This window comes from Aspergillus novofumigatus (assembly GCF_002847465.1).
Source record: "Aspergillus novofumigatus IBT 16806 chromosome Unknown P174scaffold_8, whole genome shotgun sequence".
Classification (NCBI taxonomy): domain Eukaryota; kingdom Fungi; phylum Ascomycota; class Eurotiomycetes; order Eurotiales; family Aspergillaceae; genus Aspergillus; species Aspergillus novofumigatus.
In genome coordinates, this window is record NW_020194281.1 from 162,342 (window position 1) to 187,799 (window position 25,458).

The 25,458-nt window shown below is 50.2% G+C and overlaps 12 protein-coding genes across 12 annotated transcripts; 6 read left to right on the plus strand and 6 right to left on the minus strand.

Annotated features, from left to right (window-relative positions):
* Nucleotides 1-327: 327 nt before the first annotated feature.
* Nucleotides 328-1,714, plus strand: P174DRAFT_454140 (putative short-chain dehydrogenase). Its single transcript, XM_024829212.1, has 4 exons — nt 328-1,029; nt 1,095-1,281; nt 1,340-1,453; nt 1,506-1,714. The coding sequence occupies exons 1-4, from the start codon at nt 490-492 to the stop codon at nt 1,646-1,648; spliced, it is 984 nt and encodes a 327-aa protein (XP_024678556.1). The 5' UTR covers nt 328-489; the 3' UTR covers nt 1,649-1,714.
* Nucleotides 1,715-1,866: 152 nt separating this feature from the next.
* P174DRAFT_463446 (FAD-dependent oxidoreductase) lies at nt 1,867-3,355 on the minus strand (the record flags this gene model as incomplete). The annotated part of the gene is made up of 3 exons (XM_024830269.1): nt 1,867-2,270; nt 2,303-2,994; nt 3,063-3,355. 3 exons carry the CDS (start codon nt 3,353-3,355, stop codon nt 1,867-1,869), a joined length of 1,389 nt encoding a protein of 462 aa, XP_024678557.1.
* A 987-nt stretch (nt 3,356-4,342) lies between these two features.
* P174DRAFT_515199 (FAD/NAD(P)-binding domain-containing protein) lies at nt 4,343-6,355 on the minus strand (the record flags this gene model as incomplete). Its single annotated transcript, XM_024832145.1, has 5 exons — nt 4,343-4,560; nt 4,620-5,268; nt 5,323-6,041; nt 6,102-6,247; nt 6,307-6,355. 5 exons carry the CDS (start codon nt 6,353-6,355, stop codon nt 4,390-4,392), a joined length of 1,734 nt encoding a protein of 577 aa, XP_024678558.1. The 3' UTR covers nt 4,343-4,389.
* A 257-nt stretch (nt 6,356-6,612) lies between these two features.
* P174DRAFT_445013 (uncharacterized protein) lies at nt 6,613-7,657 on the minus strand. Its single transcript, XM_024828229.1, has one exon. It carries the CDS (start codon nt 7,526-7,528, stop codon nt 6,806-6,808), a length of 723 nt encoding a protein of 240 aa, XP_024678559.1. The 5' UTR covers nt 7,529-7,657; the 3' UTR covers nt 6,613-6,805.
* P174DRAFT_287752 (Zn(II)2Cys6 transcription factor domain-containing protein) lies at nt 7,610-8,046 on the minus strand. Its single transcript, XM_024821578.1, has 2 exons — nt 7,731-8,046; nt 7,610-7,671 (listed from the first exon to the last, which is right to left on the minus strand). Exon 1 carries the CDS (start codon nt 7,940-7,942, stop codon nt 7,751-7,753), a length of 192 nt encoding a protein of 63 aa, XP_024678560.1. The 5' UTR covers nt 7,943-8,046; the 3' UTR covers nt 7,610-7,671; nt 7,731-7,750.
* A 1,929-nt stretch (nt 8,047-9,975) lies between these two features.
* P174DRAFT_377461 (DUF3237 domain-containing protein) lies at nt 9,976-10,733 on the plus strand (the record flags this gene model as incomplete). The annotated part of the gene is made up of 3 exons (XM_024822748.1): nt 9,976-10,349; nt 10,400-10,518; nt 10,576-10,733. The coding sequence occupies 3 exons, from the start codon at nt 9,976-9,978 to the stop codon at nt 10,731-10,733; spliced, it is 651 nt and encodes a 216-aa protein (XP_024678561.1).
* A 913-nt stretch (nt 10,734-11,646) lies between these two features.
* On the plus strand, nt 11,647-12,726 carry P174DRAFT_463450 (His-Me finger endonuclease; the record flags this gene model as incomplete). The annotated part of the gene is given in 4 exon segments (XM_024830270.1): nt 11,647-11,661; nt 11,705-12,172; nt 12,192-12,554; nt 12,580-12,726. 4 exon segments carry the CDS (start codon nt 11,647-11,649, stop codon nt 12,724-12,726), a joined length of 993 nt encoding a protein of 330 aa, XP_024678562.1.
* Nucleotides 12,727-13,555: 829 nt separating this feature from the next.
* Nucleotides 13,556-14,605, minus strand: P174DRAFT_424173 (uncharacterized protein; the record flags this gene model as incomplete). The annotated part of the gene is made up of 1 exon (XM_024825179.1): nt 13,556-14,605. The coding sequence occupies one exon, from the start codon at nt 14,603-14,605 to the stop codon at nt 13,556-13,558; it is 1,050 nt and encodes a 349-aa protein (XP_024678563.1).
* Nucleotides 14,606-16,241: 1,636 nt separating this feature from the next.
* Nucleotides 16,242-16,706, minus strand: P174DRAFT_424174 (uncharacterized protein; the record flags this gene model as incomplete). The annotated part of the gene is made up of 2 exons (XM_024825180.1): nt 16,242-16,586; nt 16,677-16,706. 2 exons carry the CDS (start codon nt 16,704-16,706, stop codon nt 16,242-16,244), a joined length of 375 nt encoding a protein of 124 aa, XP_024678564.1.
* Nucleotides 16,707-16,866: 160 nt separating this feature from the next.
* Nucleotides 16,867-17,743, plus strand: P174DRAFT_434398 (uncharacterized protein; the record flags this gene model as incomplete). Its single annotated transcript, XM_024825872.1, has 3 exons — nt 16,867-17,044; nt 17,089-17,171; nt 17,366-17,743. 3 exons carry the CDS (start codon nt 16,867-16,869, stop codon nt 17,741-17,743), a joined length of 639 nt encoding a protein of 212 aa, XP_024678565.1.
* A 1,005-nt stretch (nt 17,744-18,748) lies between these two features.
* P174DRAFT_454144 (uncharacterized protein) lies at nt 18,749-23,460 on the plus strand. The gene is made up of 5 exons (XM_024829213.1): nt 18,749-19,087; nt 19,159-20,965; nt 21,013-21,569; nt 21,634-21,876; nt 21,933-23,460. Exons 1-5 carry the CDS (start codon nt 18,839-18,841, stop codon nt 23,430-23,432), a joined length of 4,356 nt encoding a protein of 1,451 aa, XP_024678566.1. The 5' UTR covers nt 18,749-18,838; the 3' UTR covers nt 23,433-23,460.
* Nucleotides 23,461-24,319: 859 nt separating this feature from the next.
* On the plus strand, nt 24,320-25,458 carry P174DRAFT_445015 (putative NlpC/P60-like cell-wall peptidase). Its single transcript, XM_024828230.1, has 2 exons — nt 24,320-24,688; nt 24,748-25,458. Exons 1-2 carry the CDS (start codon nt 24,428-24,430, stop codon nt 25,171-25,173), a joined length of 687 nt encoding a protein of 228 aa, XP_024678567.1. The 5' UTR covers nt 24,320-24,427; the 3' UTR covers nt 25,174-25,458.

Genomic DNA, 25,458 nt, shown 5'->3' on the forward strand with positions numbered 1-25,458 from the left:
CTAATAGGCACTTCCCTTTCACATTCTCGATGGTTCTCCATAAGCAGGTGCTAAAGCATGCTGGCTAACCTATTACGGAAATGCCTCAGAAGGCTCCCGCGGCATGACTCGTGCAAGACGAATGAAACGACCATGCATCCCTGTCAAGACGTACTAGAAGCTTCCTTCTCCCAAGGTTTCTACATCCTGGAAACATGGAGCGTCGGGGAATCCTCACCGAGGCTAAAATAGCGCCATAGGTATGCAACAGCTAAACACAACGGAGGCGCCACATACATCACCGTCTTACTCATCCTGAGAGGTATTGGGACGTAACAGCGGTCTGGAATCTCTGGATACCACTATTGATATCTGTACGCATTTTAACCCGCGACAAAGAATCTCCAAACATATATACTGCTCCGCTTGAATAGCTCAACCAGAACCCTCAGCCCTTACAATCATCGCTTTTCCATTGTATCTACTGTTATACTCATTATTATCATTATCATGCCGGCCCCCTACAGTACTCATACCACCACGGACGAGCTCGTGACTGATTACGCCCCGCTTATCAAAGGTAAGGTCATTCTGACCACGGGCGTTTCCTCAGGCTCCCTTGGTGGCTTCTTCGTCCAATCCATTGCCAAGGCTAAGCCTGAGTGGCTTATCCTGGCCGCTCGAAATGCCGATAAACTGGCCCGGATGGCCGCAGAGGTCACTAAGGCCCAGCCTGAGGTGAAGGTCCGCACGCTGCAAGTTGACCTGGGCTCCTTGAAAAGCGTGCGGGATGCAGCCGCACAGGTCAACTCCTGGGATGATATCCCTGTTATTGATGTCCTCGTCAACAACGCGGGAATCATGGCAGTGGATTACAAGCTCTCCCCTGACGGGTTCGAGTCCCATCTGGCAACGAACCATCTGGGGCCGTTCTTGTTCACCAATCTGATCATCAAGAAGATTGTGGCCGCAAAGGAACCAAGAATCGTTGTTGTCAGTAGCGACGGCCATCGGTTGAACCCGTTCCGGTTCGATGACTATAATTTTGATGTAGGTCGTTCAATGACTGCTAGATATACCTACGAAACTCTGGAACACTAACAAAGACGACACAGGATGGGAAGACGTACAACCGGTGGTACGCCTACGGTCAGAGCAAGACCGCTAATATGCTGTTTGCTATTTCTCTAGCACAGAAACTTGGAATGAAACATAATCTTCAGGCATTCAGCCTCCACCCAGGAGTCATCTGGACCAATCTGGGCAATCATTTGGACTGGAACATTGAGTTTGGGGAACTACGTAAGACGGGGTTCCAGTCATTCCTCGCACAGATTAGGCTTGTACTGACTCTCGCTAGGCAACGCGGACAAGTCTCTGGGTAATCGGGAAGGATGGAAGGATTTTGATGCCAAACCACTGGAGAGAGGTGCCGCCACCCACATCTACGCAGCATTTGATCCAAGTCTGAAGGGTAAGTCTCCTGTAAGGATCGCATTGTTTTACAGCGACTGACGGTTCGGTAGCCAACAACGGAGCCTACCTGCTCGACTGCCACGTGGCGGATCCTCTGGTGGACACGGTCAAACCATGGGCCACCAGCAGTTTTGAAGCCGAAAGACTGTGGAGACTGAGTGAGAAGCTGGTTGGGCAGGAGTTTCCCTACTAGTGATGTAGACGAGATCGAACTTGAATAAGAAATTGATTGTGAGACGTCTGCCCTACTTCTAATCTGACCTGTTCTGTGGGCATTTGTCCTTAGTTATACATGGAGCTATATAATAACCGTAGGGCCAAGGTGTTGCACCTTGGACATTACTACTACAGTATGCTCAAGCTATCTCATAATTGGGTACCTCGCCTTCTGGTCTTTAGTGAAATTTATAACTAAATAGACAGACTATAAGCCAAGACCAATGCTGTCAAACATCCCGCCAGATACACTGTCAACCTGCTGACAAAAGCCATCTTCTTTACTTTGTCAAGGGAACGACTGTTTTTCTCGTCCTCCCACGCCAACCGACCCCGTCCAAATTCCTGATCAACTTTGACATAATCCAACTTCGGTGCCTTTCTGATCAGTTCGCCAAGTTGATCTGTCAGTTTGTGATCGGCTTGGAAGGGGAGCACCCAACAAGCCAGGAACTTCGGCAGGATCCCATCCCATGCCTGGACTCTGGTGATCAGCGAAGACAGTTCCATTATCTCGTGCATCCGCGCCTCCCGATCTCGCTGATACTGGTCAAAGACCCTCCGCAGCGTTGCCCGGCTGACTCGGCCACCGTGGTGAGCTGCCAACGTCCGTTCAAGGTGGTTGCACAACACCACCACGGATTCCATTGTGGAGTTTCCCCAAGCGCGATGTTTGGCGTGACCTTGTGGACGGAATCGCCAGCCAACACGATCCGTCCATGCGACCAATGCTGTAATATCCCCTCTTCGAGGGAGATCAGAGAGCCGCGGATCCGCTTCTGCCAAATCTCCCCAAACACGAGCGTCTCACAGATGGGATGGCTAGCAACACTGGTGGCCAATGCTTCAGCATCTGCATCGGTATATCGTCTCCTTTCTGGCCAGCGGAACTCGTGATCCAGCCGGAAGAACACGAAGAAGAACAGCTTGTCTGGCTGCGTGAGGAACAGAAACGAATACCTGTCGTCATGCACCACCGTCATATCTCTTTCGCCCAGTTCCGGTGCTGCTGGGCCCATTCCCACTAGACATTTCCACCTGGTGACCATCGAGGTCTTCTCCTGTGTCGTGATGACCCCGGGAATGTTCTGGTTGGCCAGGTCCCACATTCTCTGTTTAACCAGGCTGTGCACGCCGTCGCAGCCTAGCACCATGTCGCCTCGTTCGACGGTCCCATCGCCGAGGATCACTTCGACCCCGTTGCTATCCTGAGTCACATCACGGACTCTGCATCCGAGTTTAACGAAAGACTTGTCGGGGAGGCAATCGTACAGGATTTGCAGGAATTCCCTCCGTTCGAGGAGGAGAATGTCCTGTCCATGGCTGTCAAGCGTGTCAGCATCACTATGTCGAGGTATACTCCCTGAACCTAAACAGAAGGCATAACATACTTGGCTTGAACATTCCCGAAGAAGTCACTATTGATCCAGACCTTCCCATCTGGTCCCCTGGTGATGAATCTCTCGCAGGGGCGACAGGCCGCCCTCGCCGCCTCAAGACACCCAATCTGGGATAAAATGCGTGCTCCATGCGGGTAGATGGCAATACTGGCCCCAACTGGAGGAGCCACTTCTTTTGATCTTTCAAGCACAACATGATCGATTCCTGCCTTTTGGAGGGCATGGGAAGCTGTAAGCCCGGCCACGCCGCCGCCTACAATGATGACACGGAAGCTGGATATCATCTCGCAGTCGTGTGTTTGTCTTCTGGCCGCTGACCGTGAAATGGTACAGCTCCCAGGGCAGACGGGGGCTTATTTGTCGCCAGAGTATATTTTGAGTCACCTCTCCAGTGACAATCTAGGCATAGGCAGTATATGGATAGCTCTCTGCCAAAGATGAGAAAACTTCGGGCCGAGACGGTATCAATCCTAATCTTCGCCAATGAAAGCGATGATAGGTCTAGAGGTAGAATATGGACTTGGTCAAAACTCGGTCCGAAAGAAATAGTATCCCGAGCACGGTCATATTCAGTGGTGATGAAATACGGATATTAGCCCATATCTCGACGGCTACTCGTTGCTTTTGGTTATTCCTTCACCTGGAGCAAAAGGCGAGGTACGCAGCACTCAATCTGAGTATTAGAACACGATTTGCAAACCTTACCCCCATGCAGTGGCTGTTGTAGCTTCGGCCCGAGTCCACCGAGAAGTTACAGAAGGCAAAGGCAAAAGAACGTCTCCTGATCTCGTCTTGAGGTTATAAGTATTTTATCTGCAACCACCATTGTCCGTTGTATGGCTCACTTATTTTGCTTCAGCATGTAGTAATACCTGACATGAAGCTGCGTCCAGGAAATCCTGTGGCATTAAGGCGCGGTGGTAATCTATAAGGCTTAGCCTTGAGGAGCTTAGTGTGAATTATAAATATATATTCCTCGAAAACGATTGCATTCACTGCGTTGACGGTGACGGCTTGGATTACAGTGTCTTTAGGCGGTGGCACATGGTGAGATATGCATCGGATAGAAGCACAACTATCATGGACTCATGGTTTGGTATAGAGAATGAGAGTAACTCACTTAAATAGCTAGTCTCCAATGGAAGCAATGAGCGATGCAGAACAAATATGAACACATAACTGCAAGCTTGTACCAGGCTTTAAGGTTCTTGTGCCTGTGGGTGTGTACAACTTCATCTTTATAGGCAGAGACATAGAGAGATATATATTATGATAATCAATTTAGCAGGCTACAGAACCTGTCTTTCCCTGTTACATACTAAGCTTTATGGCCATTTGCAGAACCGGATTTTATGCCGCCATGTCTTGCCAGATATTCGTCAATAAACCCATTGAAATCCTCTGGCTTGTAAGGTTCCAGAAGCTCAGCCACTTTATTGGTCTTGCGACGGCTGTTCAACCCCAGGTCGTGAAAGAGAGTGTCAACGTACTACACCCATCATTAGTACTTCCTACCGAGCATGAGGCAAACCTCGAAGGAGTACCCACCGGGAGAAACTCATACAGAGAATAGGGAAACTTATGCCCCTGCGTAAGATACCTCTTCCGGGTCCAAGCATTCCACAACGAGACTTCCCTCGCCATCTCATCCACACTAGGCAGGTCGAGTTCCCCAAGAAGGTACAGTATACTCCAAAACGACTGCACCTCGGAAACCAGGGGTGTCTGAACGGTGTGGATCTGCCCTAGGATGGCGATGGACCGGTCCCCTTTCAGCGCAAGTCCGACGGGGATCGCGCGACGATACAACCTCCAGTAGCGATGGGTCCCAATGCGGTGGGTATACTTTAAATTGGGTGGGTCAGCAAGAAATGGCAGTTGCTGATCCACAGCTCTTTCGGCCTCAGCGTCGTATTTCTCCCAGTTGACACCGTCGTTGGAGGACGGCCCATCGGGAGTTGATAGGGGAAGTCCCAGTTCTGCCTTGGTCTTCTCATCGAACATGCCAAAGTGATCTCCCCAGCCAGTGCAGAGGACCAAACAATCCGTCCGTAGCGTCTGCCCGGACTGCAGGGAGAGATTATCACCCTTGATGGCGTCAATAGCATCCCGGCGCACGGTAAGGTTGGGACTATGCAGTGTTGGCCAGAAATCGGGAAGGGTGACGACTCCCAAGCCGGAATTGGCCCAGAAGACACTGGATAGTGGTTTGTTAGCCTACGATCATGGCATATGGCGTAGGAAAAGTCACCTTTGTCGGTCAATTTCCGGTCTCAGCATCTCAACATGATCGCCTTTGGAGTATCCCGCATGGGCGTGACTCAAGTAGGTGAGTGTATCCCAGAATCTGCCGACGCACCAACGCCCCACAGGGTTCCGCTGAAAAGCCCAGTATAACGGTCCCTTGGTGTTTAGGATGGACGGTGTCAAGTACGTCATGAGGCGGGTAGATGCGACGGCAATTGAGTTCATCAGCCCCAGAATCTTGAATGGCAGGATCGCTAGCGGACCAGCACCGTCGCGCCGGATGATCCAGGTCACCCTCTTGCCCATTGATAGAAGTAAGTAGACGGCATCATAGGCGGACTTCGCCGCGCCAACCACAACGACATGCTCTACGGTCGGGTTCTGCAGCATGGGGTATGAGATTCCCAGATCCCGCGAGTGAATGATGGGAACTGTGGCGGTCTCGGCGCCGGGGTACTCTGGAATATAAGGAATGGAGGTCACCCCCGTGCAGACGAGTAGCTTCTCCGCTATGATCACGTCTGTGGAGTCTTTGAGTGTCAGACGCCATCCATCGTCTCCCCGGGACGCGTTGGTAACGAAGGTGTTGAAACGAATCCGGCGCAGCAGATCATGGTCCTCCGCGTATTGATGGAGATAGTTATGGATCATGTCTCCAGTGACTCGCTCATCTTTCCGGTTGCCACCGTTTGGGGACATGGCAGTATCGGTATAGTTAAACAGCTATCAAAGGAGATCAGTTGCGGCGCTATACAAGGAAAACCAGACAACAGAGTCACTTACCCCGAGCCTAACTTGGGCGACAAGATTAGGATACACTCGGTCCCGACTCCAAACCCCACCCACCGTGCTGTCACTGTCAATAATGATGAGGTTGGCCGCCGGTCGCAGGCGAAGGTATGTTCTGGCAGCCACCAAGCCATACCATCCTGCCGTGTATTTTAGCTTCATGGCTTCACAGATGACACGTTATTAGGGAGCGCCATACCTGCGCCAATAATAGCGACATCAACGTTCTGCACCTTGCTTGGAATCATGGTAGGCTGTGTTATGGTGGTTTAGACCGGTGGAGGACGAGTGCATGTTTCATGGGCAGCCTACATCTTGATATATCTGTTCGATCGTTGAGACAAGAGCCAATCGAGACGAGTCGGTCTCGAGGAGGCAAAGAGAGCCCAGTTACCCCGAGCTGCAATGCCTGCATTGTATAGTGACCACATGAACTCCCAAACAATTCGGTCGATTCGGCCCGAATCGGTCAACTTGGCTGACGGTTAATGCAGTGATATTAATATGGTATTATTGACTACAGTATAGCACAGACTTGGACATGGCAGTGAAAAGTTGACCATTTTGTGGTCTATAGTCTATGTCGCAACAATATGGTCCTGGTACGCTAAACAAAGAATAGCAAGTAGAAAGATGACTGAATAGAAAGACCAAAGATGAAGCTAAATCATTGCATGGTACAAACCCAGGGAACCAGCTTATGAACGCCGTTGAAGGTCCAGCGCCGAACGAATATCATAATGTGCACTGAAAAACGTAGAGATGTCAGCCTCTGCCGCTTGCAACTCATGCTCTAGCAACCCCAACTTCCATTTATATGCATCGAGATTGCCCAAAGAGGCCTGGAGGTTTTGGAACTCCACCCGGTGTTTTGTAGTAGCGAGATTGGCTGTCTCGCGCAGCCGGGCCTCGAGGATCTCCAGGATCTGAGAGTAGTTGATGTCCGGGGTCCGCCGGGCCCAAGCCAGATACTCGGCCACGGCGTTGGTCATCCCAGCAATGTAGACCTGGTTGGTGAAGGTCGCCGACACATATCGGATAAGTTCACGGAGGATTGCGCATCCGTCGTCCAGGGGCTGCGGTGGCCCCGGCTGATGCTGCTGCTGTAGCTGCTGTCCATTCCAAGCCCGAATAGCGCGAAGGGTGGGCAGACAAGGACTAGGCGGACGGGCCTCCAGTGGTGCCGAGTCGGTGGACACCCGTCCAGGATCAGGCACGGCTTGCTCGTCCAGTAGTGGGGGGAAAGCCAGGGACCAGGGCAACGAGAGCGGTGTCTCATCCGCCGTACCTGGGCCCAGTACACTGGTGAAGGGACTCAGCAGCCCCGCCAATTCGTCGGGACTAAGAATTGTTGCATCGACCCGTGGGCCGTCTCCCAGCGGTGTCTCCGGTGTTGATAGACCCGGCCGGGGCTTGTCCATGTGCGAGGAAGGCGGCGGGAAGTCTCGATCGAAGACAAAGAAGGCGTGGGAACAAAGGGTACACCACAGTGGTGGGAGGTAGGACAAGATACAGATGATGAACAGTTCAGCTTTGCCTCTGCTCGGGCTAGTTTAGGTTTCACAGTTAGCAGGCAGTAATTTTCGCACTGTAACCACCAGAGAAAGAAATGAACATATAAACCTCGCTCCCGACAACCACATCTACCCACCTAGACGCTCTTGCAAGTTGTCAATTTTGGCGAGGAGATCGTTCTTCGTTTGCCGAGCAGACTGCACATAAACACATTTCTCCCCATGCCGCTTACATGTCTCGCACGACGGCTGTCCACCATCGCAGCGGACTTTGCGTTCCCGGCAAGTTCGACATGCCATGTGTCGGGACGGAGCCGTCATGGTGCTGGCAAGACAAAGGGTCCGTTCTGATGGGATGGGGCTCAAGGAAACGGAGTGAAAAATTATCTAGCGACAGGGAGTTTCCCTGTCCTGGAATGACATGGTCATTTATCATCTCACTGTGCAATCAACAAGCCCCGGAGAGCATTTCTAGCCTGCTGACATGACGTAGATTACGCGTGGAAGCGATCTGCAGTTATGCACAATAAATGGTCCAATCAAAGAGAAAAAAGACATTCCCGGCCGTTGGTCGAAGTTGCTCCTCAGCAATTTCCTCGACATATTCATTCCAGCTAACTTGCAGCCTCAACACGCCTTCTTCGCGAGCCGGGCTTCTTATCTCAGGTCTTATGGACAACGCCTACAGGGATCACTGCCGAGTCATTTCTGGCTTTCTTCAGCCAGCAGTAGAGAGTATTTCGATCCACTTTCCACCGCCCAAAAGCATGTCTCAGCGCAATATCCGGTAGAGAGGTCTTCCATCCAAGGGCGGTCCTCACAGCAGATGCCCCTGACCGAGACATTTCCCGCTATAGCTACAGCAGAAAGATAAGGCCGATAAGTATTTATGCAGCAATTTCGGGATTTTTATTCTGCATCTGCATGGATGCATACAGAAGCCATTGGAAGCCTCAGTAGCATAACATGGCGATTGGTCGATTGCGTGGGAACGGCTCCAACTTACTCCAAGTTCCTATTGACGCGCTGCTGAAGGATTCATATCCCTGTGTCGGCCGAGCGATGGTGTCCCGTCGTCGTTGTGGGGAGGGGAACCGTGTGAAGGTAGAAGGCGCATCTGACCAAGTCTCCTTGTTCGAGAAACGCTGCAGGGGGCGAAATTCGCCAGCCGTTAGTCACTGAAGCAGGCCAATAAGGGAGAGGTATTAACTGGGCGCAAGAATATGTGATTATTGCCCCTATACGTCGTGCCCTAAGAGTCCTAATCCGCCCAGACTATACAATCAGATTTGGCAGGACTTTAGGAAATGTCCTGGTGGATAGAAAAGCAATGGTGCTGCGGCTATGCATTTTTGCTTTTCTTTTCTCATGCATTGATCCTGTTTATTTCCAAGTATTTTGCATCTGAGAGGTGGTCTAGATTAATGGGAGTAAGCACTAAGCAGTAATATGACATAACCACGAAAACACGTTCCGCTTGGCAACCTCACTCCTTTTTTGTCCAGAAGCAAATCGTGCCTATAGGATATCAAAGGTTTCCTTGCTGGATCAGAGGGATACGCATCATCCAGATCCTGATAAGGCCTCTGAGTCTGGTCGTTGAAGACCGAGGGAGTAACAATTTCATTGCAGCGAGGCGAGCACGGATCTAGTATGCTGCCGACAGGACTCGGCATATAATTATAGCCCAATAATAGGGGTGCATGACACCATAGTATCTGACCCCTGAGGACTCAGATCCTTCAGGAGCTAGTTGCAGAAACCTACGCCATTATCTTAGAGCCGATGGAATCGTTTCCCTTCTCCTAGAAGGTTCCATATAGCGACATCATCACGCGCCGACATTCCAATGGCTGCCGTGAAGAAAGCATCTACTGGGTTGTAGGATGGCAGAAATTGTGCCATTTTGCTTTTATCGATTCTAACAATACTGCAGATATGCAGAATGGCGCATATATTGACCTTCTGGTGGATTTGCCGAGGTTACGGGCCGTTAGCAGCCGCAATCAACACTGTTACGGTGGCGTTAAAGTCAAAAAGGTTAAAACAACTTTCAGAAAGCTAATTCATTTGGACGCGGGCGAGGACTTCTCTGTGCAAATCAGATGTTCAAGTACCATTGACATTCGATCCTCGGCCCTCACGCCGACAAGTACAGTCGTCGTCCATGCTCGGGCCGAACATGACACAGTCTCCCCGACTGTGGATATCTGGCTTGCTCTTTGACATGCACAGAAGCAGCTCGCAGGAAAATACCCTGTCGACATGATATAAAGGACATCCCCCAGCCGTCGGATACAGGTTCAAGCGATGATACAAGTCAGTCGATCGTATAGCAAATATATCTGACCAGGATGAGTCCTGCGATTGTCAACTTCCCCAGCCTTCAACCCGCCATTGTCTGGAAGGTCAATGCGGGCGCCGCTCACCCGGTTGGTACGTTGCAGAATTCCCCAAATAAGGGAATGCCTACACTGACCGCTGATCGTTCTGGGTTCAGGACCCCGTCAGAGTGGCTCGACCCTGATACATTTCGTAAGAGTCCCTGGGTGGAGTATGTTGTGCTGCAAGGACGACTAACAGAGGTTAAGGAAACTCCCACCGGCACCATTGAAACCGTCGAGGGATTTGAGCCCCAGTTCAAAGGCAAGGTCGTATTCGGCGCTGACTGGCTCGAGTTCGATCCAGACCAGAAACATGCCCGTATCAACATGAAGGCAATTGCAACGTATGTCTTTTGGTGCTCCAGTCAATAATGGAAACTGACAATATTGCCAGAACCGACGAAGGCAAGGAGATTAGTTTTGGATACACAGGAGTCATTGCGCTCAACGAGGCGGTGATGAAGATCTTTAACCAGACGCCTGATTCAGAAAGCGTTCCATTCGGCTTCAGCAGTGAGTTTTCCTTCGGCATATTGTGATTGAGTCTCTTTGTACTGAGTAATGCGGCAGCGGGAGCACACTCTTTCTTCAGTGGTGACCCAGCCTTGAAGGAACTGGAGAATATGACCCTGGTGGGCAATGGGCGAATGCTAGTGGATCCGGAGACTCGTGTGATTACTGTCGAGTCTCGCATCTCGAGGGTTATTCCTGCTACGGGATTCGATTAGTTGACCGGGACCTCTAAATCTCCCTGCTGTCAAGCATGGCATAAGGCCAGACTACGAATGAGTAGGATTTAATGTATTTCTCTGATAGCAAATGACTTTCGTTATCTTCACCAAGGGATATATCCGCAAGAAGCCGTGCTGAAGGTTTTAGTTTTTCACTGCTTATCCTTGAGCTCCGATTATAGGGGCATACATTTATCTAAGCCTCGTAGTCTATGAAGCCGACACGCAGCATCCATCTTCTGCCGGCAATGTGTCATTGCCTCTTCATTCTCTGCCTTTCAACCGTTTACTATGGTCTATCAGTGCTGTACGCGGATAGGTGATGAGCCAGAACAGCAGCCCATACGGGGTCATCGTCCTTGACTCTCCTTGTACACAACTCATATGCGGCTTTATCATTTCGCCCTTCTCCTTTATCGCCGTTTTCCTCACGATCATAGTAGTGGATGATAAAGGTATAGCGGTAACGACCATCTATAGCTGACAAACCATCGGCGTCTACCCGGAACAAACGATCGGTGCCGCAGCGAAAGACTGACTCTGGGAACCTGATCATCTGCAGGAAACTCGCAAACGGGTCTTCATCATCCCAAATATCGACCTCCTTCTTGATGCCGGCGTTTGCGGCTTTGCTGCAGTTATACTTGACGTGATGTTGTCTATATTGTTCTCAGACCGGGCCGTGTCTCTTATCCATTGAACAGACTGCAAGAGAAATGCATTTTCCCTCCCAATCCCGGCAAGAACTATGAAAGGAGCTTCTGAACAGTGGAAGACGAAGGTATTGTAACGATAAAGACCCGCCTTGCCTCGTGATATACTCGACGCTCACTGCCAGAAAGGCTAGAGGGTTGATGGGGAATTATGCTGGAGTCAAACCCCTTTAACCGGATCAACCACGACCTTCTAAATGCCTTTGGAGACTGTGATCCTTTTAAAACAAAGATTACTACACAATATGTCTAAAGCAAGACTCACAGCTGTCGCCGCGATCAGCGTCGCTGTCGCCGCAATCAGCACTACTCATACAATCAAATTCTGACCACCCAGAACTTGGAGTCTGTGCGCCTTCTACTACTGGCCCTACCTCCAGCTCTCCAGCTCTCGTCATGCTACCAAAGTACCTTCATTCTCAGGCCCTGGCCACTACCCTTGAGCCAAAAAGATCGTCTCCCAATCGTGTCGACCCAGCCGGCATTCTCAAGTATGGCAACCCCGGTCCAGTGAATGATGAGCTGAAAGGAACCTCCCTATATGGTGCCTATAACCGTCGAACACGGAATCCTTACTGGGTAGCCGAGCATATGACCCCGGAATCTATATCTCGGGTGGTCGGTCAGCGCAAGAACAATTTCAGGGAAGATGAATCCATTCCTGCAGCTTTCCGTCGAAAGGTGAAAGACTATACGAAGTCAGGTTCTGACCGTGGGCATTTGGTCCACAAGATGGCCACAGGAAGCAGCCGACGAAACATTCCGAATGTCCAATATGTGTAGTGTCCCCAAGTTGTTGTTGGTTTCAATCGACACTACTGCGCCTATTCTGAGGACTTGCAAGAATCTCACCACAAAGTACCCCTCTGTCCGGGTTATAACGGGTCCTTTATACCTACCTGAAAAGGGCAGCGACGGGAAATGGCGTGTGAATTGTGAGGTGATTGAGAACCCGCCCAAGGTTACAGTCCCCACTCATTTCTATAAAATTATTTTCGGAAAGGAGAAGAGTAATGGCGACCATATTGGTGGCGAGGTTGCTGTTGGTGCATTTGTTCTGCCAAATGGACAGATTGACATTATTTCAAAGTTGGCGGACTACGGCGTTGAGATCTCTAACTAACCTTCAGCTAACGAGTGATTTGGAGTTTGCACAGAACCTAAAGACGAGCCAACAGAGACGGCTATGTGAAGAGGTAAAGTGCGATATCAGTATCAAGGATTTTAGTGAGGCAGTCGACGAGGTAACTGAGATGGCACTCCAGATCAAGCTTTAGTATGGCGCAGCTCTCGGCAAATAGTTTATTTGGCCCTCCATCAATGATTAAATAGGTACATAATGATCTTTGTGCATACAATTGCACCAAAAGCCCTGTGCTGTCACGCTATCCATAAGGTTGACCAGTCGACTTGCTGCAGCAGCAAGGGCAGAGAGATTTCGATAGTACTTCCTTTTTATAGGAGGACAGCCCAATTTTAAACAGCTTAACAGAAAGAAATCTTAGAAAAAGAAAGGAAATAAGAGTATAATTTAGGTAATGAAGTCATTACTATTATGTGGTATAGAAATGTTTATCGGTGCATGACCTTGATCTAATGAATTTCTTTCTCTATCATTGTTTACTACACTTAGGATCGAGCATGGTGTAGTTTGACTTCAATAATAACCTTTTTCGGCATTTGCTTCGGTGACCTTTTTCATGACTGTTCCTTAATGAAAGTCACAGTTGTTAAGCTTTCCGGGACTGGCTCCGACGGCGCGCTCCATGTTACCCTGAATCCCGCAAACTGATTGAAGTTTTATCAACTACCGTGGTATAACATAAATACTAGTTCTTGCAGAGTGAGTCGAGGTCCACTTTCGCCCCAGGCATCAAATGTTCTTCATTATTGGGTAGAACGAATGCAGCCACGGCCAGATTGCCCTACAAGCCTTGCACCCCTTGCATCCCTTGTAGATGGATCTGAATGAATACATTACCATGTCCCCGCCGACCGGAGGGCTGTCCTGGTCCTACTAAAAAGTGCCGAGTATCTTGTGTTGAAGCAGCTGCGGTGCTTGGAATTTATGTGTGTATTCCATACATGCACGATCCCACCATTTTACTAAATTGTTTGCAGCCGTCTTGCTTTCAGATAGTCGTAATCTTCCATAGCTGCTCGCACCCGGTGCTCCAACTTGGATGCATCACTCTCACCAAACTCGTCTTTCCATCGGCGCGTTTCGCGGTCCATATCCAACCCATGGGACGTCTTGCCGCTCAAAATACCCTCAGAGGTCAGCAGGGTTGACCACATGCGCTGTTTGATTCTCAGCTCGTCTGTAGCGAAGACCACCTCGGGCTTGATCGACTCCCACGTAAACCGTAGTCTGGAGGCATCCAGACCGACAAGCTTGCAAAACCGGACAAGGACTTCTGGGTTTGTGATGACGTCGTCTGCATCCAAAATGATCGGACGGTCCATGCTGGCGTTGTCCACATAGTATCTGCACCCTTCCCGGGTTAAGACATACCTCTCGTACAGCCTTCGCGTCCATCGCAGGGTCATGACCGTATTGAATTCAAGGTCCCCATGTTTGGACCGGGATGCTTCGACTCCGTGCAAGTCCCTGTACGCCCGGAGGAGACACGGAAAGGCTAGGGCGGGGTGCCTAATGAGGAAGACAGGCGAAAGTGTTTCCAAGATATCGTCCGGGAGCAACGTGTCATTTAGTCCCAGATCCGTTGTACTGTGTGACCCATGAATGCTGTGTGATGAGGGCCATGCCATTTTCCAGCCTTGCTCGGCTACACTGTCGACGCCAAAGAGAAACCGAGACCGAACCGTCGGGTCGAGGATAAAGTAGAGATGTTCCTTGAAGAAGGTAATTTTACCTTGCGCTGTGCCCTGGTTAAGGTGCTCGACGAGGTCGTTGAAACGCTTTTGGTAGCTCTTCCTTAACTGGTCCCTCGCCTCCTGCGGCCATTCAGTCTGTGGGAGCCAGCCAAGTTTGAGGTCAGTCATAAGCCTGTATGGTATTCTAAAAAAGTACCCTCCATCGTGGCATGACAGCACGTTTGGTTGTTCATCCAGAGCGAGTATCCGGTTGAGCAGGTTCGATGCTGTACGCGGATAGGTGATGAGCCAGAAACGTTGTGGAGTTTCACTGGTCATGCTGATAATATCGAGGTGTTGTCTGTAGGCTATAGACAAATTTGAGTGTGCAATGACCCTCTAATATTTATATTCATAGTTAGGTTTTTTTATTGGGCATGTGAAGCTGTATAGACCACATTCTTCGAGCTGGACCTAGTCCATTATTTCAGTTTTTTGCCTTTCTATTCAGGGATAGTTCAAGATGTTCTCACCGCCACTTCATCAGGGCATCTGTGCTTCAGCCTTGACCCTCCTATGATATGGGTAGCGTGAGTTTGACTGCATGGGTCAGTAGGTAGCAGAGCGCAACACCCGGTTGCTCTAGTTTAATGGTTTAATACACTCCCCAGAGAAAGCAGCGGCAGAGTTAATTAGCTGGAAATGGGCCAGAACATCGTATAGACCCCGGAAGCTAACTAATTTATGTTCTCGATAACTGAAGAAAGAGTGATTATCTTCAGCCAACGAACCAAGTCGATCTTTGGAACTCGACAATGTGTGCTGATTGTGGTCATCAGTTTTCCCCTCTAGGTTGAACTGACCTGACCTTAGCAGTTACAGATAGAATGTTCGGATAGCTAGGCTGCTGGATGTTTAACTGCACAGAGCAGGGACCAGGGCAAGCTCATTGAGGGGAACAGCATCAATGCATGTTCTGGAAGACGTGTCACATTGGGATATGACTTCCACCCAAGGATTACCTACAGATGCTTATGCGTCCTCAGAAGGCTGGCTGTCTGAAAATAATAGACCAAATGGTCTGGCAGCCATTTCTTCAACTTCTTTATCACTCGCTATCTGCACGCCCACCCTCTAGGTAACCACCTGGCTGCATTATGTACAGTAAGACTCATCAGAATACACACCGACATTTACCGGATAAGGATGCAAAGATAGAAAGTTCCCTTGGGAACTGGATTTACACCGGTATTGAGACCTTGCGTCCTGCAAGTTACAAAATGGTAGGTCCACCCGATGCCTGCAAACTTGGAAATTTTCCGATATGTTTGTAAATCAGCTTTCATCGCGCAAGTCACGGAAAATTCTGCCTGATTAGTAGGAACTTGACCTATTTTGAATTTCCTATTCCCTTCACTATCTGTGGGTGTTGCACAACGTGGCTACTGTCTGTGATGACGGCTGTATCAAGCCAACTAGTTCCCAACCTGCCTGCATCATGTGGTGGAAGAAGTTGCCTATATCTGGACTGCCTAGCCCGAGCAGTGCCAGAGGTGTATACAGGCCAAAACATTATATATTATCCCCTGTCCCAGCTCAAGGCAGTAAGAGTTAGTTTAGCTAAGAGGATAAAAATAACCATCATGTGCCTCTTCCACAGACCAACATATGTCTGTGCCTGAACAAAGGCAACACAGACCCAGATGATACTCTACTGCTTTTAACACAGGAAACCTTTATTTCCAGCTCAATACTACCATGGGCCCTGCTACCATTGCACCACAGAGTAGTTGCAGACAGCGTGACTTCGACATTTATAGCGCTTCGTCTAGCTGTTTTTCGAATAATATGAATGAATCCCGTAGCTGTTCACAGTACGTCGTATTTTTCGAATCGATTATGGTGGGTTTGGCAAATAGATGACCCCCTCGGTCTCTTATGTACCAAAACTTCCCAATGTTCAATAATATTACAACTACCTGCTGCTCCATTGCTGATATAGACAAATAAATGCGGCCAACCCTATATACATGAGGTAATTTTCGAGTTCGTCGTTCCACCTTGCCACCGATTGTCCCCATGTTGCGCCAAATGAGGCTACTGTTTCTATGAATCCGTCCACAATCAAGGCTTGCGTCTTGCTGGCTTGGCTGGCATCCATGATATCGCCCGTGATGGAAAGACAGAGGGTTGGAACCGAGAGGACGGCACTGACTGTTCCCTTCCATCGTTTGATGACCGGTCGTTTCACTTTCTTCTTCTTGCCAACGATTTTGACGACCGTGCTGGCTACGAAATCAGCTCCTGTGAGGGCCCAGCCCTAACAGATCCAGAGTCAGTTTGTCTCTCTGATATATATGCGGTGGGACTAGTGCAGAGTGAAGCTAAATTGTTGTTGCTGAGTACCTACCGCATATTTGATAGCATCCCTGGTGCCCATTGAGGTGGTGGTCACTCCGGATACAGCGGCCGGGTTTTCCCCCACTGACCAGGTTGAGAATCCGCGCACAGTTCCATAGGTGAGCAATGCCGAATTCAAAACATTTATTAAGCTATCGATAGGTCCAATCGGGACACATGCCCTGGAAGACCGCGCCCAGATGTCACATTGGAGATATCGACCCTGCAATCATCGACTACCTATGGGTTCCAAACGGCTCCGGCGAGTGGTCAATAAGCCCACCCCCGTCATCCGACCAGAACAAAGTCGAGGATCCCATAACTCGAAGGACTGGATGACCGGTGGGGGATCCGGTATTCTTGGGGCTCCGTCGCGGCGTGTGCAAGTACAGACAACTCCCGGTGAAACTAACCTCGTGTAGCTTATAGTATTCAAGCCACTCTCACTTTCGGTTCCGGAACGGAAAGACTGACAGTGAAAGTGAGACGGGATGAGTACTACAATGTGAGTGCTACCATGTCTATCCTCCCATGGTATCTGTGCGTTTTGCTGAAATAGCTGGGTCCGTTCCTGCAGATGCTGGGTGGAGGTGTCCATACGTGGAAACTCCCAATCGACATGGCATCCATTGAAGAGGGTGGGATAGTCTTTCGTCCAAAGGGGAATACTGACGAAGATGTGCAAGTCACATTTCATAGGAGGAAGACATGAAAATGGGCAGAACCACCAAGGATCTAGCTCATGGCATTGCAAATGGTGTCAAGCAAGGCATGACTGTTGCACTGGATGGCTCGAGTAACAAATTGTCCCCGGGAATGGCCAATGCAACCCGCCGTTGCCTCCCTGCTGCTGGCACTTTCTGTATAAAAGACCCTACTTTCAACCAGAACGGCGATCTGCTGGTCAACGTAGAATATGACGGGTGCGTTTTCTCTGGTGTCTGTCCTTTTTCTGCCACAGTAACCTGGCAGTCTAACCAGGGCGGATCCTCCACCACCCCCTCCCAAACACATCTATACCATTACAACACTTCCATGCGCCATAAGCAGTGGATTTCTAACTGGATGGACTGTTAAATTCATGATATCTAATAGCATAATTTATTACAATAAGACGCGCTCCCGTCATAAAACTTTATAGAGTGTCGACGGCTGCAGTCTCTATGATTGATAGTAGTCCATGTATATTCATCCATTCATATAGTAGATCTTATTCTTTTTGGTCTTCACTACTGGAACCAGAGCAGAGGATAAGAGGTAATCACAAAGCAAATACTAATAACCACGCAATTAGATCTAAGTAACCATTGTGAAATATGAAGGACACCTTGTCTGCAGCATTCATTATCCAGAGGGAGCACCAGAAATTAGCCAGCATGGGACTAGTGCCTATGGCACTAGTAAGTACGGGTACAGGTACACAGCCTGTGCGAAAAGACCGAAGGACCTTTCTTGGTTTCTATTATTCTATTTATTGCTTTTCATTTATCAGGGTAACAACATGGAACAAGCATATTGTTAAACATCATATAATTACCCTTCCTACATACACAGTTACATATCGAACCCCCTCTTTATCCCTCTAAGAAACATGCTAGTAGGCATTGAATACATATAGAGCAGGATATTGATTACTACCATACTTAGATACATATATATATATTTTAAATATCCTGCATCCACTGTGGTTACCCCCAATATCTTTCTATATATCTAAGTTCGAACTATACAGGCCATAACCTTGGTATATGAGAATTTAATAATAATACGAACAATAATATGGTATATGAGTATATGAGTATGCTGCTATTGAATTACCTCCCAATATCCTCATGCATCCAACCAATGTAGAAGAAAGCTCCGTTTGACAGAGTTGCTTGCTTCCAGCCAGCCTCACCGTACCACAGCAAACGACATTGGATATTTCCCTCGAGACCGCAGCTGTGATTGGTCCCGACCCTCAGCTCTTTCAGCCCCCACGGTAGGATGGCTGCGGGATCGTGAGCTTCGTGTGGGCGGGGTAGACGGGATAGCGTAAATTACCCAGGCGGCTGAAAGTCAGTCAGCCCGTTGTGCATAAAGGACAGATTGGGCCCGACGTGATTAGCAGCGGCGGTTCAGGGAGCGTCCTCAGCAAAGAAAATCCTGGATTTCTATTTTTCAAAATACACGATGGCATCGGAAGGTGCCCCCGCGTCCGTAAAGGAGATCTGGGAGAAGACCATCGTTCGCTTCCACGAGCGCACGGGCCAAAAGCTCGATGGTGTCTCCAGGGGCCCTGAGGATCTGCGAAGGCTCCTCGACACGCATTATGCCGCAGAAGCGGACGATAAGAGTGTTTCGCAGGCTAAAGCGGTGGGGTTCCAAATGATACACTGTATCCAGCTCCTGGGGGGTATTGCCTCCCAGGGTGCGTCCATGGTAAGTGGCAAGAATATCGCATTGCATACAATCTGGGATCCCTAGGTAGGGACGCTGATTTGGACTTCAAGGTTTTCGCCCCGGCAGGACTCTGTTTCAATGCTCTTTCTTTCCTGTTGGATATTCCCAAAAAGGTCCACGAGTTCCATGGCGAGATAGACGCCATCTTTGCCGAGGTCGGACCGGCTCTGGCACAGTTTCGGATCTACGAGCGGATGGAGGAAAGCTCGCAGATTGACGAGGCTCTGCGACTGTCCATCTACCAGGTTATGACGAGTTTTGTGGACCTGTGTGCCGACTGCATTAATATCCATCACGAGGGCCGATGGAAGGGCTTCAAGCGCAGCGCCAAACGTATCCTCTTAGATGATGGGTCTGTCCAGAGCCAGTTGGCACATTTCAAGAAGCTCACTCAGGACCAGCTGAACATCCAAGCGACTCTGACCCTCGAGGTGGCGGTGGAAACCGGCCAGCACGTCAAGTTCATGAAGGCCACCACACTCGACATCGATACAAACACCAAGGCCATCAAGAGCGACGTATCTGGGCTCGTGGAGGCCGAGAACAAGCGCACATTGGATGACAACCGGAAACAGATTCTGAGTACCATAAAAACTACCCTTGGGCAGAAGGACGACAAGATAGCCGCCGTTCTCGAGGCCCGAGATACGCTGTGGGAGGGCGCTGTTAAGGACAGCGGAAAATGGTTGAACGAAATCGACGCATATAAGCAGTGGATCAATCGAAGCAGTGCTACAGATTTCTTACTCTTGCTGACTGGTGAGAATGGAACAGGCAAATCCTTTCTTGTCTCTGCGATTGCCCAGGAAATCAAATCTGAAAACTCGGCCACAAAGGCTGAGCGCAGCTTGATTGGATATTATTCCTTCTCCAGGGTAGAGAAAAGAGACATAGAGGGCGACAGACAACGACCAGAGGCAGCGATCAAGTCTATCTGTGTCCAGCTGGCGGAGCAGGACATCGTCTACGCGAGGCGTGTTTCTAGTGTATGCGGCGAGGCTGGGAAGAACGAAAAGTACTTCAGAGATGCCGGCTGTACGGACCTCTGGCTCACGTTGGGAATTGGGATGCCGACCAAAAATACGACGCATTACATCCTACTGGACTCGGTCAGCACGCTCAGCCCGGCAGACCGTGAGCGGCTTATGAGGGCGATTCAACAACGCGACCAGACCAAGTCCAGCCGCGTTAGAGTGCTTGTCAGCGGCGAGCCAGGAACATTCCAGGGGACCCAGCTCTTCTCTTCTCCGACGAAGACTATCGACATTACAAAACATAACAAGGCTGACATCAAAGCATTCATTGCGGAGGAGCTGAAGCGCACGGGTATCTTCCAGGGCGCAGACCAGGACTCGCAGCGACGGAAAAGGATGGTCGAGGAACGACTCTGGGCGCGATCCAACAATTCCTATTTGACAATTCAGCAAGATCTGCGCAAGATTGACGAGATCATCGCCTCAGGTGGCACCGAGGAAGAGCTCAACCGGGTGTTGCATGAGTCGAGCACTGATCCACAGGTGCTGGTGCGATCGGAAATCGAGGGATTGGAAGCGATGCTCAAGGCCCGGGAGATTGAGGAAATCAATGAGCTTCTGATCTGGGCTGTGGCTGGAGACGAATGGATGACTCTGGACGAACTGGAAGCGGCCTTGTTCCTCCGCTTCAAGACCGTGTCTCTCCAGCCACTGGACAAAAAGATCACGGGGAAATACTCCAAACTCTTTACCCCCTTCGGGATCACATGGCATTCAAAGATCATGTTCGAGACTGCGTTGTTGCCCAACGAGACAGGCCGAGACAGTCCGCGGATGACCCGAAGATCACAGCTACGATCAGCATCACCAATGGAGATCTCAAGTTAGTCCAGCGCTTCTTCTGGGACTTGAACCACTACTCCTTCCTAGGTGGATTTGCGTTTCAGCCCGCTTCCGATCCGACAAACGCAGGCCAGCGGAAGATCCAGGTGTACGAAGCTGATGCTCACCTCGAGGCTGTCAAAAGGGCCTTCGATATCTTTCTACAACCGGTGGTTGATGAAAGGGGCAAGGCATTGGGTTCGTACCTGATGCGCTCCCTCACAACCCATCTGAAAGCCCTGTCTGAGGTAACTGGGCTGGACGAGCTGCAGCCCGTAGATAAGCAGTTCATTGGATCGCATGTCTACGAGATGTTCAACGAGGGTGATCTCATCGAGCGAAATTGGGAATTCTGCTACTCGGTATATTGGTACGAGCGTAGTGACGATATAGAGATCTTCTGGAAGTGGCTGGATGACCCAGTGGCAATCGCTGGCCTAGGGCCTCGGGACAAACGATGGCTGGCAGATTTAAAGAAAGACAAACATCGCAACTCGAGCCTGTTGACTCCGATCATGAACATGGTTGCTCGGAATTGGCTGCAGAAAACTGAATGGGTGGTGGCCTACTTCGCATTCACATGGATCAGGGGATTCCTGGCTTTGGTAAGTAGTTCTTGTATCCCATGGATCGCTCCTGCGCCTAATCAAGGTCAATCTCTAAATGCAGGGCGCCGAACCACAGCAGGATGATCCGGCCGGTGTGGCCGAGCAGGTTGACAACTCGGAGAACGGAAACGGGCGAATTATCATACATGACAACGAGTCAGACTTGCAAAAGATCGCCAAAGCTGAGCAGTGGTGCAAGCAGTCCTTGGGAGTCACCGATGCGGACTACACATGGTGTATCCGACTAGGTGAAACCTATGCTTACGTGCGCGAGTATGACGCTGCGAGCGAGCAGTACAAGAAGGTGGGAAAATCTCTCGCTCTGCGCAGAATAGGCCGTGTTCTAACCTGGGACGACAGGCTGCCACAATTCTCCAAGCTCAAGACCTCGTCAACAAGGAGCAGCTGCGAGATGTGTTCAAAGCTCTCGGCGAACTCACGACCGACCCCGAACGTGCCTTGGAATATCTGAAAGAAGCCAACGAACTGGATGAAGAAAACGTGGAAATCCTCTGTGCGATGCTCCAGCAATATATTGCCAGCAAAAAGGAGGACGAGGCCCGGTCCATCGTCCAGAAAGCAGTTACCGAGAGGGTCCCTGGCACGCAATCCACTTTGTTGACGGCCATGCTGGCAACAGCTCTGAGCAAGGAGAGCGAGATTGACATGTTGGCCGTATTCAACGCAGTCTTTTCGGTCGTCTCTTCTTCCCCGGAACTGCGGGCAGTCTTCCAACATGAGATGGAGTTGGCGATTGCGACTGCGCGGACGGAAGGCAACAACGAGCAGCTTGCGATTCTGTTATTCCAGCAGGGCAGTGCTGGGCACTATCTCCACAAGGACTGTCCTGAGCAGTTAGCCAACGCCGCAGGTAATCTGCGCGAGTGTTTGGACACCATTCGGGAGAAGGTCGCTTCGGAAGACCCAGATCGGCTTGATTTCATCCAACAAAGCGCGGTTGACCGTCTCAGCATGGTCTACCTCGACCGGGCCCTGCAAACGGACGCAGAGGAATCAGAGGCAGACGTGGAGAGATTACGGCAGATTCACAGGGATGCCCCGGCTGCCGAAGGCCCCAAGTCGGCGCTTGCATCACTGTACACGTTCAAGGGGCAGAGGGATAAGGCTCGTGACATCTTCCGAGCCGACATAGTAGAAGCATTCAACATTCTGGCTGATGATAGCATTTTCAATGATTTGAAGGGATTCCTCGCCCTTCGTAACCTTCTGAACCGCACTGGGGATTATGAGAATGCACTGCGAGCTGCATTGCTGCTTCCGGAATTACGGTTCGATGACACGGTCCTCAAAACGCTTCTTGCCAGAGAGGGGCCCTCTATGGAAGCACTCAGCGAGGAACTAGTCCAGTTCTATCACAGGGAGTGTCCAGACGCAGACCAGCACTGGCAAAATCTTACTAGGGTCCGGAAAGAAGCCAGCAGATTAGCATGTGAAGCCGATTTTTTGAGCGAGAGGGCCGCTTGCTTATATCAGGTCCAAAAGATTCTTGTAAAACTCGAGAGCGGGACTGGCTACTCGCTCCCTTGCAATACCTGCAATCGGTACTGGGACTATGACGACGGTGTTCATGCGTGCAAGTATTGCTACAATGTGTTCCTCTGCAATGCCTGCTGGGACGAGCTGCGATCACGCAAAGCAGGCAAAGCTGTTGTATGCAGTAGTACACACGACTGGTATGAGTTACCGCCGTGGACGATGGAGAAATATTTTCGTGCTTGTGAAGGGTTGGTTCTCATGAATGCTGACAATGGAGGCGAGGAGTTGGTCTCCGTTTCAAAATGGCTGGGGACGCTGTGCGAGGAATGGGGGCTGTCCAAGGCCGACTGGAATTTTGAGTAGCGAACACGGATCTCTTACTGGTATTGGGTAGGTAGAATCCTAAAAATACAACGGGCTTGTCTTGTTGATGAAGAGCAACTGTCCAGCAAGAGGACAAATGGTGGTCTTCGGTGGCATGTAGTTTGCTAGTTCCATGCAGAACACATTGGACTATGCAGATACTGATGCCCGGGAGCAAGATTTTGATGTGCAAGTGGGGTGTCGACCTTGCTTCCCCTGCCAAGCATCAACATCGTGTTCTTGTAGACCCGACTAGCCTCATTTTGAAGTAGAACCCTGCAGATCACCATCGCGGCTCGTATAGAGCACGGCCGAAATGAAGAGTCAGGCTATTTTTGGCAACGTACCGCGAACTTCGGCTCCACTTCGTATCCGTATCCGGGCGGAGGTTTGATATAGATGGTCATTTTGGCCCCAGAGTAGGATTGATCAAGCCGAATGATGTTCCTGTATCCTCCTGGACGTGGATGCAGACTTCAAGTTCCCGAGGGGAACGAGATCTTCGTCGTATTAATGGGATATAATAAGAAAATACGACCCGGAAAGCTTATTTACGAGCGCTTGCGGATGAGGATTCGAGTCCTGAGACAACGTGCTTAGACAAATCCATCGTATCCCGGGCATATTGGTCGCTTACAGTGCATGCGTGGGTGCGAAAGGCATGCTCAACTCCCGTAAAGCAGGGTTCAGCATTCAATTCGGACAAAATTGCCTTGGCGATGTTCGTGTTGGTGGAGTTCGATGGAAACGAGATCAGCATCTGGCGAAGATCGAAGCACCAGTCGAACAGTTTGGTATCCAGATCCGGCCGGATGCGCACCGTATTCACCACAAGTATAAAGCCATCCAGACATCCTCCCATTGCCTGTATCATTTCAGACTCTCATCCACAAACGCGCCGTCGAAAGGAAGCGCAACCCTCAGAAACCACCGCGACACTTCTCTCGAAAGCCCTCCCATACGCAGAGTTCACCTGATTGCCCCTATCCGCCATTATGCAGCTCAAACTCGTCACTTTGACCCTGGCCGCGGCTGCCTCCATGGTCAACGCGTACGCCATCACTGGCAGCGAAGTCAACTGCCGTACCGGCCCCTCGACGAATGATAAGGTTGTCAGGTCTTACAACAAGGGGGACGATGTCAAGCTCTCTTGCCAGATCTATGGTGAAGATGTTAAGGGCAACTCCATCTGGGACAAGACAACTGACGGCTGCTACGTCTCCGACTACTACGTCAAGACGGGCTCAAACAGCATGGTCACCAAGGAGTGTGCTGGTGCCAACCCCCCGACGGCAATTCGTCCTACAATGGCAAGATCACCCGTAAGGAGATCATCTCCCGCGGTGAGTACTGGGTCTCACGCCACGTCCCATACTCTATGAACAAGGTGTACCCGGACCCTCAAGGCCGCAAATACCGCACCGACTGCTCGGGCTTCGTCAGCATGGCCCTGCATGCCAATTCGCCAGGCTACAGCACTGTCAGCCTCCCGGAGATTGCCAAGGCTATCTCATGGAACGATCTCAAGCCTGGTGACCTTGTTGGTACCCTTGGTCCTGGCACTGGCGGTGCCGCCGGCCACGTCACTCTGTTCCTTTCGTGGGCCGACAGCTCGAAGAAGGAGTACAATACCCTTGAATGCCGCGGCACCTACGGCTGCGTCAAGTATAAGCGCCCTGTTGGTTGGAAGGATGGCAGCTTCACCGCCAAGCCCTACAGGTACATCCGTGTTGTGGACTAAGCGAGAGGATACGACTTTGCGATTGAACAGGGAGGGGATAGATTCTTGGATACCTGTATGATACTGGAGGAAAGCAAGGGGATGGGGAAGGAGGCGCGGTCATGAGGCGAATATTGCTCAGTCGACCAGAGAAAGCTCTTGCTCTGTCTTTTGCGGGAAGGAGGCCTCTTATTATTTATCTTTCAGTGTTGTATTTAAGAGTGAGCCAGCTATAGAGGCGATGGCCCTAGAATTAGCTTTCTGAGATTTCAAGACCTAAATTGCAAACCACATTCGTTTCTGTCT

Bases quoted from the DNA above. Each gene is read 5' to 3' on its own strand.
- P174DRAFT_445013 (XM_024828229.1), bottom strand. From the start codon at position 7,528: ATGGACAAGCCCCGGCCGGGTCTATCAACACCGGAGACACCGCTGGGA.
- P174DRAFT_287752 (XM_024821578.1), bottom strand. From the start codon at position 7,942: ATGACGGCTCCGTCCCGACACATGGCATGTCGAACTTGCCGGGAACGC.
- P174DRAFT_445015 (XM_024828230.1), top strand. From the start codon at position 24,428: ATGCAGCTCAAACTCGTCACTTTGACCCTGGCCGCGGCTGCCTCCATG. The intron at 24,689-24,747 runs GTCACCAAGGAG...TACAATGGCAAG, and splicing joins AGACGGGCTCAAACAGCATG to ATCACCCGTAAGGAGATCAT.
- P174DRAFT_454144 (XM_024829213.1), top strand. From the start codon at position 18,839: ATGGCATCGGAAGGTGCCCCCGCGTCCGTAAAGGAGATCTGGGAGAAG. The intron at 19,088-19,158 runs GTAAGTGGCAAG...TTGGACTTCAAG, and splicing joins CCTCCCAGGGTGCGTCCATG to GTTTTCGCCCCGGCAGGACT. The intron at 20,966-21,012 runs GTTAGTCCAGCG...ACTCCTTCCTAG, and splicing joins ATCACCAATGGAGATCTCAA to GTGGATTTGCGTTTCAGCCC.
- P174DRAFT_454140 (XM_024829212.1), top strand. From the start codon at position 490: ATGCCGGCCCCCTACAGTACTCATACCACCACGGACGAGCTCGTGACT. The intron at 1,030-1,094 runs GTAGGTCGTTCA...AAGACGACACAG, and splicing joins TCGATGACTATAATTTTGAT to GATGGGAAGACGTACAACCG. The intron at 1,454-1,505 runs GTAAGTCTCCTG...ACGGTTCGGTAG, and splicing joins ATTTGATCCAAGTCTGAAGG to CCAACAACGGAGCCTACCTG.